The following is a 14,402-nucleotide window of genomic DNA, read 5'->3' on the forward strand; positions in this document are numbered from 1 at the left end:
ATTATAGTGATTAATTTTATCTAGTATGTAAGTATAAAAAAGTCTATGTTTACTGCCATACCATAAGAGAGTACACAATATATTCATGTGCTAATAGGTGTAATAATTTAAGTATGTTAAAAAATGTCTTTCAATTATCGAGAGTAAGACCAATGTACATACAATAATTATAATTTCACAAATTTTTGCAACTAAATTTAAAAAGCTATGCCGTTGCAAACTTGAATATTTTGGTCATGTTATGCGACACCCAGGGAGATATAATATACTCCACTTAATAATAAAAGGCAAGGTAGACGGAAGAAGAGTGGACAGGTCGAAGAAGAATGTCATGGCTTAGAAACCTAAGAGAATGGTTTAAGATATCCTCTGCATCCCTTTTCCGAGCTGCCGTCAACAAAATTACTATAGCCAATTTGATAGCCAACGCTCGATAATCGAGCACGGGACATGAAAAAGAAGAATGCCATATGATACAACTACGAAAGTACGTTATACAACTAAAAGAGAATGAATTAGGCAGATATGACTAATAAAATATAAAGGCAAAGTTCAAAACTCTCTATTATTTTCAGTTTATTTGATAGCGAATTAAAATTAATTTATTGTACAAACTTACCTGTTGCTTTAGCTGTTGTTTCTTTCACAGTTTTCAAGGTAACGGCCTAACAGCCCGAACAAACAGTTTAACAAGTTAGACGATGGCCGTGAAAGATTAACACATTTCAAACATTATATCTGAACTTTTTTCAAACTCATTCTCAGTCCAACGTAAGAAGTTATATTGTCCTTAGTAAGTTTGAATTTCGAAGACTCTTTTACAACACCAAAATTATTAAAGTATAACTGTCGACTATAATAAGTGGATTGATCTGAAAGTTTCGGTAGCGTCTGATTTTTTTGACAATCAAAGCTCAAAATCAACAAGTCATCTTTGACCTCCTTAAGAAGGTCATAAACTGCTGTACATTTTAACTTGTGTACTTGTTTAGTTGTTATGAGAGTAGCTTTTAGATGTACAGCCTTGCATACTTTTTTTTGCTCGGTAAGTGACAAGCAAGTTGAACAAACATCCACCCGTAGGCTACCAAATCCTAAATTATATTCTATATTAAAAATATATCGAAACTGTTGCTCTTTTACTTCAATAGTTTTGTCTTAAACAGCTATTATGTACATTCGACAAAGTTTCCGTAGATTAAGTTCAGCTGAGAGATACTTTCGACCCATCTTATTTGTACAATAATGTGTTTCGCTACAGTTTAAGCTATTCAAAAACGCATAACACTAGCTTTTTGGCTGTAAACAAGTGAAAAGTTCTGTCCTTTCCTCTTCTCTCTTTTGACATTTCACCAGTAGTAAAGTACCTTTGTGCCCTATCAGTGCTATGATCTAGGCGAGGATACGATGCGATGGTCTCTGTTATGAACATACCCTAAGCGATTCACCCCAAACCTGGATATATTTATGGTTTTCAAAAATGTAGGAAGCAAACTGGGACATTTATCTTTTCATTGTTTCATATAAAATATTTTGTTCTAGCTTGTACTGTATTATTATTTTTTTAGGACCCCTTCTTTGGATTTGCTGCATAGTCAATTGTTTTAAGATAAAATTATCTCGTGATATTTTATTCTGTGTTGCATAAAACTTTAAGTGAAAGCGTCTAATATCTTGGGCTGATATTGTTCTGCATAATAGTGTGCCACTATGGTGGTTACATTTCGGGAAGTTCGGAAAACATCTTGAATTTACGTAATCATACAAAATTGTATAATTAAATAATGCGCACTCTTCTGATTTCTTTGTGTTTATATCACTTCTCTGTCAGATGATCCTACTGTGCAATGTTCTTGTAAATTCTAGTTCCCAATATTTTTAATTTCTTATTGAACTTAAACCCAAGAAATACTAATTTTATATTAAATCCAAGAAAGTCCAAGACTATATATTTATATATACAGGTATGGAAATAATTTTTCGGAATATAGGAATGTCAATGCAATAAGTAGATTTCTTGATTTGCAATTAACCAGTGTAAATTAAAATATAACGTCGCGATGTTTTAAAATTAATTCATTTGTTCCATTGTAATCCTTATTAAAAGTCGATTATAGTCAAACAAATAAATTAATTTTAAAACATCCCGACTTTATATTTGAAATTTACACTGGTTAATTGCAAATCAAGGAATCTACTTATTACATTAAAATTCCTATATTCCGAAAAATTATTTCCATGTCTGTGTATATATATATATATATATATATATATATATATATATATATATATAATGCAGATTATTTTCTCACAGCTACACTTTTAAATTCCTATTACTAAAATTAGAAAATAAAAGCACGAAATATCCTTATCGACCGATAAACCATTTAAGCCTGCAAAAAATATATAAAAATATCTCACCCCTCCTAAATCAGTTTATATAAAATCTAATAATAGCGTTGGAATATATATTTTTTGAATACTTTATTTACTCGGAAAATGGAACTAGTTCAAAGGAAATTTTTTTTTTTAAATATGCCGCTTACGTATTTTACTCTTTCCATCCCCAGCACAAAATACTGTAAAAGACAATTAATTTGAAAATTGCTTTAAAGATAACGCAAGATTACAAATTGTTAATTTGATTTTAAAGCAGATCCGTAATAATAAAAATTATCGAATAAAACAAAAATATCAAAAATAAGGTTTCTTTATATAAATATTTGATCTGTTGTTAATTTCTAAATACAGGTATTTAACAAAGTGGAAGATATAGAACAGCTTTTATTTTCGTAACTAGGCTGTATATTTTGTTTCTGACTTTATTGACTATTCGGTTAATATTGATTTGCGTTCTTTAGTGTTTGACTGGTATTGTTCGGTATAATTTCAACCTTGGGAACAACGCTTCTACTTCTTTCTCCTCTGTGCAACCCCGCGTTGTCTAAAATTTGATTTTACATGAGATTTGCACAACGAACTTTGACTCTCTTACATTTCAACTGCCGAAGAAAGCAGCCACGCCGGCGAACGATCCGTAAGTCATAATATTTAGTATCAACCAGTACCCAGTAAAATCAGTATCAACTGTAATTAATAATATTTTTTATACCAAAGCACAGAGCAAATAAATGCCAACTGTATCAACTATCTAACGAACTATTTAAAACTATACTATTTGCAATTTGACGTAATACATTTCTACTGAGTAAGAGCAGCGTATTTTAACTCCATAAAATGAAAAAGAACCATCGCTGTATGATGATACACAAGTCGAAGGAATAATCTAAAGTAATTTGTACCTAATTACTTGTACCCAGTGTTCACTTTATTCACATGCGAAAAATCATGTCATTTTTTCGCTGTATTATTAACTATCCTTCTACCACAATTTTACAATCATTACCTTAGTCCAACCCTTGATAACCCTTCCTATTCCAGTTTAACCTCCCCTCCTTTAGAAATACAGACAGTTTTAAAATAGCAAGAAGAAAGACTCGCTCTTGATTGTTGACTGTCGCTAGGGACAGTCGTTCGCTCTTTCGTCTGCTGAGTCTCGCTAGGTAGTCGTATACTCTCTCTTGCCTGTTACCTATAGCTTGGTACAGACGTACCTCTCCTACCTGTTATCTATCGATGAGAACGGACGCTCTCTCTCCCCTGTTGACTGTCGTTTGGCGACAGGGCTGTTCTCTCTACTGTTGACTGCCGCTATGTAATACAGTCCTCATTAACTGAAATTATATTCATAATTTCACATATGTACACCCTTTGTGTACACCCAGCCAAACGAATATTTATTCAGCTACTAACACTTGGACTTTGTTAGAGAACCTACTTGTTCCAGGTATTTTAACAGTGTCTATACATTTCTGTAACAATACATTGTCTTATACATAGAACAGTCGTTGTAGTAGAGATTCAGACCTTTACAAAAAACTTAAGTGAGAAATATAAATAGAAAAAGCATTTAGGAATCAAATGTGCGAAAATTATAAAGACAAGACCTTCAATTTAACCAAAATTATATTGAAATGATAGCAGGTTTGTAGAAATAAATTTTAGACTTACTCATAATCTATTTTATTTATCTTGGGACGACCAATTGTGCCATATTAGATCACATAAAGACATAACATATACTTCAATAAATAAATAAATAACACATATTTCATAAATATACCTCTAAAATAAATAAAAGTAACTTCATAAATATAACATCACATCTAGTCTCACTAATAATAACACCAAATTAACTTTCACTCTATAGCAACAACTAGACTTCTAGATTAGAGCTTCCAGACTGTTTCCTCAAGACACATCTCTAATATTTTAATGTGTTAAAAGTTAAAGACCTACAGAAAACGCTATATCATAAATGAGCGTTCTATATATGTTTTTTAAGATTAATCCTTGAACCGGCGTCATTTAACTTGTTCGGAGACCTGAAGATGACCAGAAAATTGTAGTGGTCCACCACCCCCTTCCCCAAAACCGTCATATTTCGTTTATATTTATTTTTCGGTAGGTTGCAATAAATTTAAAAACTTCAAAAAATTTACACGCATAGCCGGAGGCTTTTACAAAACTTATCTATTTATATAGACCCGTATATTGAGTGTATATAAAAAAAACTTTTTTTTGGAGATGATTGCAGGTCTAATTTTTTTTCTATGTTGTGTATTTAATAACAAACTATATTTTGGTGGTAAGGGGTGAGGGTGACACGCTAAAATTGCATATCTTATTGTGAGTCTTATTTTTAATGACATAAAAAATTGATTCAGATTGTATCGATCTTAAAAAATATGATTGACACAGCAAAACCTGAAAAAACTGGAAAAAAATATGGTTTTTGGGGAATTTAATACTTTTTTTAGTCACGGCGACCAAAAAATCGCTGGCTGTCTTAGAAAATCTAGAGGGTGATTTCACTGCGATTTATAAGTCGCTAAATTACATCAGCTTTCCAATGCATGACATCTTGTGTAATCACTCGTTTGCATCGGGTGAGAAGTAAACGATGAAAACATCGGTATTGGATTCGTTAACAAATCAAAAAGTTTTTATAGGACAGTTTTACATGTTATTTGAACACTACTGCTCAAAATCAATATTACTGAAAATCAATAGTACTCAAAATTAGAATCAGTAGTACTCAAAGTGCCTCCAACATTTCCAGCATATTTCTCGTTGTCTGAAATTTAAAAAAAATTGAAAATTGGATATTCTTGAAGACAGACCAGGCTTAGCTGGCTTCAGAATCGCGACTAAACAATCGTAAGTGGATGCACGTCCACGCTTGTCTGTATGATTTATTGTGGTAGGCGACTATCACGTCGCGGTAGAAAAAGACAGGTTGCGTTTTCTTAATCAATGTGATTATTTAGTTGCAAATGAATTTGAAACAATGTGTTCAATTTTTGCGACTAAACATACGCACGATGCCACGACTACAAATTGCAAGTAGAGGGTTAGCCCTACACTTGCGATTTTTAGTCGCGGTGACAAAAAAATCGCTGTCGCAAAAAATCTAAAGGGTGCCTCCAGTGCGATTTATAAATCTCTAAATGACATTAGTTTTCCAATGGATAACATCAATACTATTTGTATTATCACTTTCTTGCTTCGGCAACGACAGAAAGCAAACGACAAAAGCATCGTTATTGGATTCATGCATTAGCAAATTAAAGATTTTGTAAAGGACAGTTTTACATGTTATTTGAAGATTTAGGTGAGCATCCTGAAATTTTTTTTTCAATACTACCGTATGTCAAATAGTAGTTTTGATGAATCAACTACTCTGAATCGATAGTACTCAAAATGACACCAACATTTCCAGCATATTCTTCCTTGTCTGACATTTGAAAATAATTGAAAATTAAATATTGTTACACACACACCACACTTAGCTGGCTTCAGAATCGCGACTAATCAATCGTAAGTGGATGCATGTCTGTGCTTGTCCGTATGATTCATTGTGGTAGGGCGACTATGGCGTCGCGGTAAAAATAAGACAGGTTGCGTTTTCTTAAACGCTGTGATTATTTAGTCGCAAATGGATTGACTTGTATTCGAAACAATGGGTTCGATCTTTGCGACTAAACAATCGCGCGACTACAAATCGCAAGTAGAGAGCTTGTCTAAAAGACTCAGTTACTTGAAATTATATCATCATTATCAGTGGTACTACAGCCCTAGTTGTTGCGCCTATCTTCCTCGCGTCCTCGTCCACACTTCAAAAATGATATATAACCTATAAAAAAACCTTGATTTGATTTATTTGAAAGTATATAAAATGGGAAAAATCCCCAAACAGCCCATATTAAACCAGTTTTTTGGGTTTTTAAAGGTAGCGCACCTGACGGAAAATTCTGAAAAAAATCAAAAAAATAAAAAGTTATACACTTTTTTTTAAGTTATACAGGGGGATGGGAGTGGCAGCTTAAAATTGCGTATATAATTTAGTAGGTAATACTAAAAGGGCTCTGGAGAAAAAAATTTTAAATCGTAGGAGACAAATATTTGGAATATTTATTTTTGAATTATAAAATGAGGAATATGCAAGAGACCTATCTTCTTCTTCTTCTTCACTGGCTTTACAACTCGGGGTGAGTCTTCGCCGCATCCACTATCGCCCTCCATCCACTACATTCTTTCGCTTCTATTTCCCGTTGTTGTATCCCAGCTAGATAAATCGGTTTCAACATCATCCTTTCATCTTTTTCTCGGTCGGCCTACTGATTTTCTACCATCTGGTCTTTCAAAAAACACTGTCTTTAACACTCTAGTCATCCTCTGATCATACCATGTGACCTGCCCATCTTATTTGGTTTGCCTTAATATGTCTAACTATGTTTTCAGTTCCATACAGAGTCACCAATTCAGCATTGCGGCGTCTTCTCCAATCCTCTGTGAATTCATCTCTTTGAGGGCCAAGTATTATTCTGAGAACCTTTCTTACAAAAACTAAAAGTTTATTGATTTCCTTCTGGTTGAGAGTCCATGATTCACTGCCATATGCAATAATTGGGCGAATAATCGACTTGTACAGTGTTAATTTAGATTTTCTTTTTAGCAGCTTTGATCTTAATAATGTTGAAAGGGAGTATAATGCTCTATTTCCCACAGCCATCCTTGCTGAGACCTCTTTTTCAATGTGGTTGTCCGCTGTGATTATCGCCCCCAGGTATTTAAACTCCTTTACTACTTCGAAGTTGTGATCATTAATACTGATGTTCTGCCAAACTCTTAGTCTTGGATTTTTGGTTACTACCATGTATTTCGTCTTTTCTTCATTTATTCGGAGACCCAGACTACTTGTTTCCCCCTCGAGCTGTGAAAACACCTCTCTCGCGTCTATTGTAGAATGCGTGACTGCATCTATATCATCAGCAAAGGCCAGCAACAGTTTTGATCCTTGATCAGCAAATCCTCCTGTCACCTCAGACGATATTTTACTTATTTAATATTCTAAAGCAAATTTCAAAAAACCTATGCAGGAGTTAAAAGAAATTACCAGAGTTCAGGATTGCAGAGAGAGAGAGAGAGAGAGAGAGAGAGAGAGAGAGAGAGATAAAATAATAACTTTATAACTTAGGATCGGTATTACAGAGTAATCGGGAAATAGATGGAGATGACGCAGTAGAATTAGGGAGTGGAGTGACAAAAAAGGACAAAATTAAGAATGAGTGTATTAGGGAGGGTCTAGGAGTGGCACCAATTGATGCCAAAATGAGAAAACATAGGTTAAGATAGTTCGGGCATATTCGACGTCGAGACAATAATAACCCAATACAAAGAATTGCAAGTTCCTAGGAGGAGAAGGAGAGAAATACCAACGACGACCTGAGGGGAGACGCTTAGACAGGACATGTCGATAAAGGGGATTGATATTGGTATAATCCAAGATAAAAGCATGAAGAAATGTAATTAAAGAAGCTGACCCTGCATAATGATAAAGAAAAAGAGAGAATGATGATGGTAGGGTTATTTAGATCTAGTCCTCTGAATGGTTTTTTGTTCCGCTATTGGTTGTTCAATAAATTGAAGACAATTTTAACACTGACACTTCTAATAAGTTATTCTGCATTGCTACGGTAACACAATATTTTCTTTATCCGAAGGAAAAGAAAATACGGAAATAAAAAGAAAAATAAAATACACCAAAGAAATATATATTAATTAACAATGTGAAAAAATGGAAAATATTGACAGAAAATATGAGACTCTTGATATATACCAAAAAATTACATAGATAATAGGATTCATTTGACATTGCCAATATAAAGTTAGGTCTATATTTTAACAACAAAAATAGTATTCAACACAGTAATTATTAATAAATAGCCTGCTTTTAATAGCTCGTTAGAAACAAAGTATTCTGTCTATGCATAAAAGGATAAATCAGGATCAATGAGTCGTAAATTACAAAAAAAAACCACTAGACATGTAGAAATTTTAAAGCTTGAAAATTATTTTTAACTTCTACTTTAAATATATGTGTTAAACCGGATCTGGTAATCGTTTAGAAAATATTTTACCTATGTCCGCCTTTGTTGTCAGTAAAATACCCTACTCATTTTCAAATACTACCGATTTCGACTTACGTAATCTCTTTGAATAAAAGCGGCATAACCGAAATTACTTTTGAATTCATTTCCTATTGGGTTTCACATCGTTTGAGATCTTTTAATATTATTTACATTTCAAAAAAATATTTTTTAACTAAAATTTGTCACCTAGACATGATTGTTTTTTAATAAATTGTACGAATACATGTAAAAAACAGAGAAATGAAATACGTACTGCAAGAAACATGGCCTTATAATAAATGTCATTTCCAAGAAATCTCTAATTATCGAAATAAGAATTACTGCTATAACTGCGAAAAAGTTATTATCTAAAAATTGGATATAGAAATAATATTTATTTCATAATTTATTATTGCAGAACATAACTGCTAAGGCTTGGGATAATGCCAAAACAAAAATATCAAATTCAAATTAGCATCGATCGTTAAAATATGTGTTTGTTATCGGTTCCGTTTAAATAAAATTCGTCAGAAATTACTTTGTCAGAAAACAGCATACAGTTTTTTAAGGCGTATCATCTGCCCACAGTTCTTGCATGATATTGACTTTGAAGAGAGACCAATTTTCATTTTTGAACTACAGATTTGGACAATCCAAAATTTTTACCTAAAGAGTGAACCGAGGCATGAGGATTTCCAGCAATATTCAACATAACATTCTGATGATCATTTTCGTTCGTCGACCTTAGCCTTCCTGATCTAGGCTAATCTCTAACATGTCTTCAACTTCAATGATTACCCTACTTACAGTTGTTTAAATAATCCTCCGTTCTAGATATTTGTTATTAAATAATTCGCACACTTCTTGTTGACTTCGCAATTTGCCTCCACAACCAACCGTAATCAAAATTTCTATTCTTTGTCTCTTATGTAAACGCACCACTATTTTTTGAAAATTTCTTCACTGCAAATAGTTTTTGTCAAATAAACCAGCTATTTTAAGATTTTTATAATCTTTTATTGCATACTTTTTGTAATGCAAAATATAAATGGGTCATAAGTCAACGAGAACATCAAAAACTGATATGGGGGAGTACGGTCCTGACTAAGGTACAATATACCACGTTTAAAGCTGTCCAAAAATAAAATTATTTTGAATGGTAAATTACCTTTCAACAATTGTTTCATCTGTGCATAAAGTTATAGTGCTACACTAGTGCTCACCAATATAGACTGACGTGAGTACTCGAAATTACATTATTATAAACAATATTATCAGAAATATAACCTGCAAAATACAGAAAGATAAAACAAGTTTGGGTCTGGATCCGGAACGACGACCAGTTTTCGAACTGGCGACAGGGCCGGACTTGCAGCATCTTAAAGTATCATGACTTCAAACGATATTACTTTAAATAACACTACCTCAATCAATATGAATCAAACACAAAGCTCATCTTTAAACTCATATTCCAGTGTAGTAAATTCTTTTAAACATCCAACAAAAGAATAGGCTATTGTCCTGTCTAGTATGGAAGACCAAAATTCACGACTACATCATAGTAGGATCACTAGTAAGATCACGTAATGTCATCTTCGCATCTAGAATTTCTAACAACCGAATGTGTATTTATCCTTCCTCAAAAAGCACGGTCGACTCACTTCTCCACTCCTTCAAGTTTGTAAACATAAAAGAGTCACAAACAGAAATAAGAAGATTGATTACTCCAGCCGATAGACTCATAGTATCTAACGCATGCCTTACAATTCCTAACAACATTATAGAAGCAGAACTACAAAAGATGGGTATCATTGCTGTGTCTAATGATGACTATTTTAAGAATAGGTGTGTCAGAAATAGAATACAGCCATGTCATCAGTTTTAGAAGTCACATATTTATCACTCCCCTAGAAAATATGTTTATCCCCGATTCTTTTAATATATCACATGACAACACCCTGTATCGTCTGTACCTTTCCATAGATGGATATAACTGCTCAAATTGTAAAACTTTTGGTCACAAAGAAGCAGAATGTTCTCACAAAACTGATCTCACCCCATTAAATCCTTCCCTAGCACCTATCCAACCTAGAACAAAAGTTCAGGAATGTAATGACCAAACAAATTTAACAATGGAAACCGACTCTATTCTAGTAACACCTATAACCAATACTACCCAAAACCCTTCTCCCAATACATCATCAGTCTCAAACAATTTAACCAAAAACCAATCAAGTTAAAAGACAAATATCGTCCTCTCCAGACATTATTGAAAACAATGCTCAAACTAACTCACAACTTTTTATACCTCCTACTCTAAACAAACCTAAGAAAAAATCCAAATATCAGGTAAAACTTCCCGCGAAGAACTAACTCTTTCTATGGAATTAATAAAGGATAAAGAACAGATCTCCCGCATTTATTCTAAATTATAATGAGATTTGCGATTTCCTAGAAAACACATTACATACCCAATATCCCGAATTATTCTCCAAAAATTATTCCAATGAACCTACTGACCTAATTGATATTCTTAACTTCGTCCATTGTTATATCCATAATTTAAAACTAAAAAACAGCATCACCAGTTTAAAGAAAAAACTAAACCCGAATAAAAAATCTTCAATTGAAGAGTCCGATGAACCGCAATCCCAATCGGAAATCTAATGTCAGATTCCTTTATTGTGCAATGGAACCTTAATGGGTTTTACACCCATATTGAACAATTAAAACTTTTAATAAATGAACTATCTCCTAAAATACTTTGTCTTCAAGAGACCCATTTTAAAAATACCAATATAAATCTCCAAAATTATCAATGTTTTCTAAAAAATAGAAACGCACACCAAGCCAGTGACGCAGTAGCTATCTTCACTAGAACAGATATAAATATAAGCTAAACCAATTGCATTAAGTACTAGTCTTGAAGCTGTAGCAGTTACTTACCAAAAACATCTTAACATTTGCAATATAATTTGTCCTCATCCCAGCGATCTTGATTTACAAGAATTTAGAAATCTTAGTCATATGAATTGCCATAATCCGGCATGGGGAAGTCATAAAACTGACAAATTCGGTAACTTAATGAATCATTTCATTGATTCCTCTTAATTCTACTTGATAATGTAAAATCGACTTGATTTTACTCTTACAACAGCTAATTTTCCGCCATAGATTTGCCATTATGTAGCCAATCATTATCAACTTGTCTCTTATGGAATAATTTAGAATCACTACACGACAGTACTAAAAATAGATAAAGGTATAAGGAATTTTATTTATTCTTGGAACTCTAGAAAGAACAAACAAATACGAAAGTTTGAGAATTTTTTTAGAATTACAAGAGAGGTTGAATTTGGTAAATTATACGGTATGGTTGAAAGTTTTTTTTTTTTGATTGGATGAAAAATAATGATGAAAGAGGAGAACGAGCCGATGTCTAGAATGAATGAGTAGATTTTAGCGAGTTGTATTTGTTCGATCGAAAGGAGAAGTCCAGTTTTGAAGACCGTGTGTTGGAAAAGTACCGCATGTATGTGTTAAAAGTTACAAGTGTTATTAGCAGAATAGTGGAACTGGTGATAGACCAAGTAGAGAGGTTCTTTTGAAAACTCCTTGGAGTCTGATGTGTAAAGTTGTGTAAATAACGAGGAAAAGTTTGTTTGAATTTGTGGCACATAGTCGATAAAAGAGATCCTTGGGTCATACAAAGTAGAAGTGATTCAAAAATAGAAAAGGTGGAGAATTGCATCAGGAGAAAATAGGAACGAGCACTGTGGGAAGCAGTGAACAAGAAGGAGAGTAGAATTTGCAGAGTATCAGAAACACATTGTTGGGGAACGTGGACGAGTTCTTTTGGTTACAACTCAATCCAGGAAGGAAAAATTTTACGTGTACAGACATTGTCGATTTATCAGCAAAGGTCAGTCGTTTTCTTTTGTGACATGAATGTATGGGTTTTTCGTATTAAATACCATATTGCATATTACATTTCATAACATTTCTTTATTATAAAATTATCCAAATTCAATCAGATTTGTTTGTTATCAATTGTTATAGTTGGTTTTAGTTACAAAGGAGACAATAAGAAATAAGATTCTCTATTCGTGTTTTTAGTGTGATATAAATATACTAGGATTAAGAAAATTGCAATATTTAATATTTTAATTTCTTTTGATAAAATAAATGGTATTGATAATTTCTATTGAATTTAGGTGTGTATTTTTTATTTTCCCGTGTCTATACCGATAAGGAAACAACTAAGAAATACTAGAAGCCACGAATGAAGGTGATTTATATAAAATTGAACCCTGAGATTTGTTTTTTGTTTGTTTCGATTTGCTTAATTAATAAAAAAAATTTAGGATTAATTAATTAAATCCCACCAACACCAACAGGTTAAAAGCAGATCATAACTGTATGTATATATATATATATATATATATATATATATATATATATATATATATATATATATAAATTTATCTTTTCTACTTTTCTCCCCATCACATATTTTTTCTCGATGATTAGCTACTTCCTCTTGTTTGAGCGAAAAAGATGTAATAAAGGGATATTGTAACAGTGTGTATTGAATATTTTCCAGTATGCGACTTTGGATTCCAATGCGACGTAAAGCGTTGCATTCCGAAAGACTGGCAATGTGACGGCCATGTGGACTGTAAAGATCAATCTGATGAATTGAAGTGTCACAAATGTGGTCCAGGTATGATCAATTGTGGAGCCGATAAATGTATCACACAGGAGCATCTGTGCGACGGAACAGTAGACTGCCCGTGGGGACAGGATGAGAGAAATTGCCGTAAGTCAATATAATGTTTCTTATACAGTAGATAATGTTCAAATATATATGTACACTGTGGATACTATTTATTTAATTGGAGAAAGTACCTACATTTTTAAATCAATATTTAAATCTATATTATTTATTAGAAGTGATACTTTATTTACACATAAATTAAATACATTTAAAATTACTCATTTTAAACAACTTCCTCACTGTTTTTTAAACCATAAGTGCATACTGTAGGTCTCTAAGCTCGAATTATCAAGGAGAATTATAAAGCGTAAAAAAATTGATCACCAGCTACTTATATACTAATTTAAATTCATACGTATATTTAAAATAGTTAATGTTTATATAAAATGATATTCTACTGTTCTTTTTTAAATAATTTCAAAAATAATTAAGTGCTGATGCGCGATATTCATTTTGAGATGCTGTCAAAAGAGACTAATTGAAAGATTTGTATTGTTATATTTAAGCTATTAAAACATATATTTATTTTATTTATTCGTATGGTAATTTAAACAAATTAAAAAATTAAATGGGTGGATTTAAGAATCAACAATCATTTTATTGATGCTATGTAGCTGAGTGCCCAGGGAATAAATTGGGATAAAATATTTAGCAGCCCAGAAAATTAGAGCCAAAGGAGTAAAGCACAGAGTGGAAACTGATGCTCCCCAGATAGCATAGCTTTTGAGTAATGTTGTTTCTTGTGCTACTTCTACTTTCTTCTTCTAACCCTCTACTGGATTATACGCTTTTGAGAGCGTTGTTTTCACTAATTTTATTAAGTTCTCCGGTATATTGAATTATACCATGGTTTTGTAAAGTCGGTTACTCTCTATGCTATGGTATATGCATCTAAAATCCACAAACAGATGGTGGTTATCGATTCCATCTTTATATATTTTTCTAAAGCTTGTCCTTGGATGAATATTTGATAGACTCTTAATTTTTCTTTACGGAATCCACACTGACGTTTACCTATTAGTTTTTTCCATGTTTCTTTATGTATATCATTGTACATAAAATATGAGCTGGCAATTACTATGTTCATTAAG

The 14,402-nt window shown here is 32.6% G+C and overlaps 1 protein-coding gene across 1 annotated transcript in view; it reads left to right on the plus strand.

Moving 5' to 3' along the window:
• Positions 1–14,402, plus strand: part of Corin (corin serine peptidase) — a 211,602-nt gene that overhangs the window by 141,022 nt on the left and 56,178 nt on the right. The window contains exon 8 of the mRNA XM_072545549.1: positions 13,138–13,353. Coding sequence (XP_072401650.1) covers positions 13,138–13,353 — 216 coding nt within the window. The remainder of the gene's footprint in view (positions 1–13,137; positions 13,354–14,402) is intronic.

The sequence above is a fragment of the Diabrotica undecimpunctata genome, chromosome 10 (assembly GCF_040954645.1).
Source record: "Diabrotica undecimpunctata isolate CICGRU chromosome 10, icDiaUnde3, whole genome shotgun sequence".
NCBI lineage: Eukaryota > Metazoa > Arthropoda > Insecta > Coleoptera > Chrysomelidae > Diabrotica > Diabrotica undecimpunctata.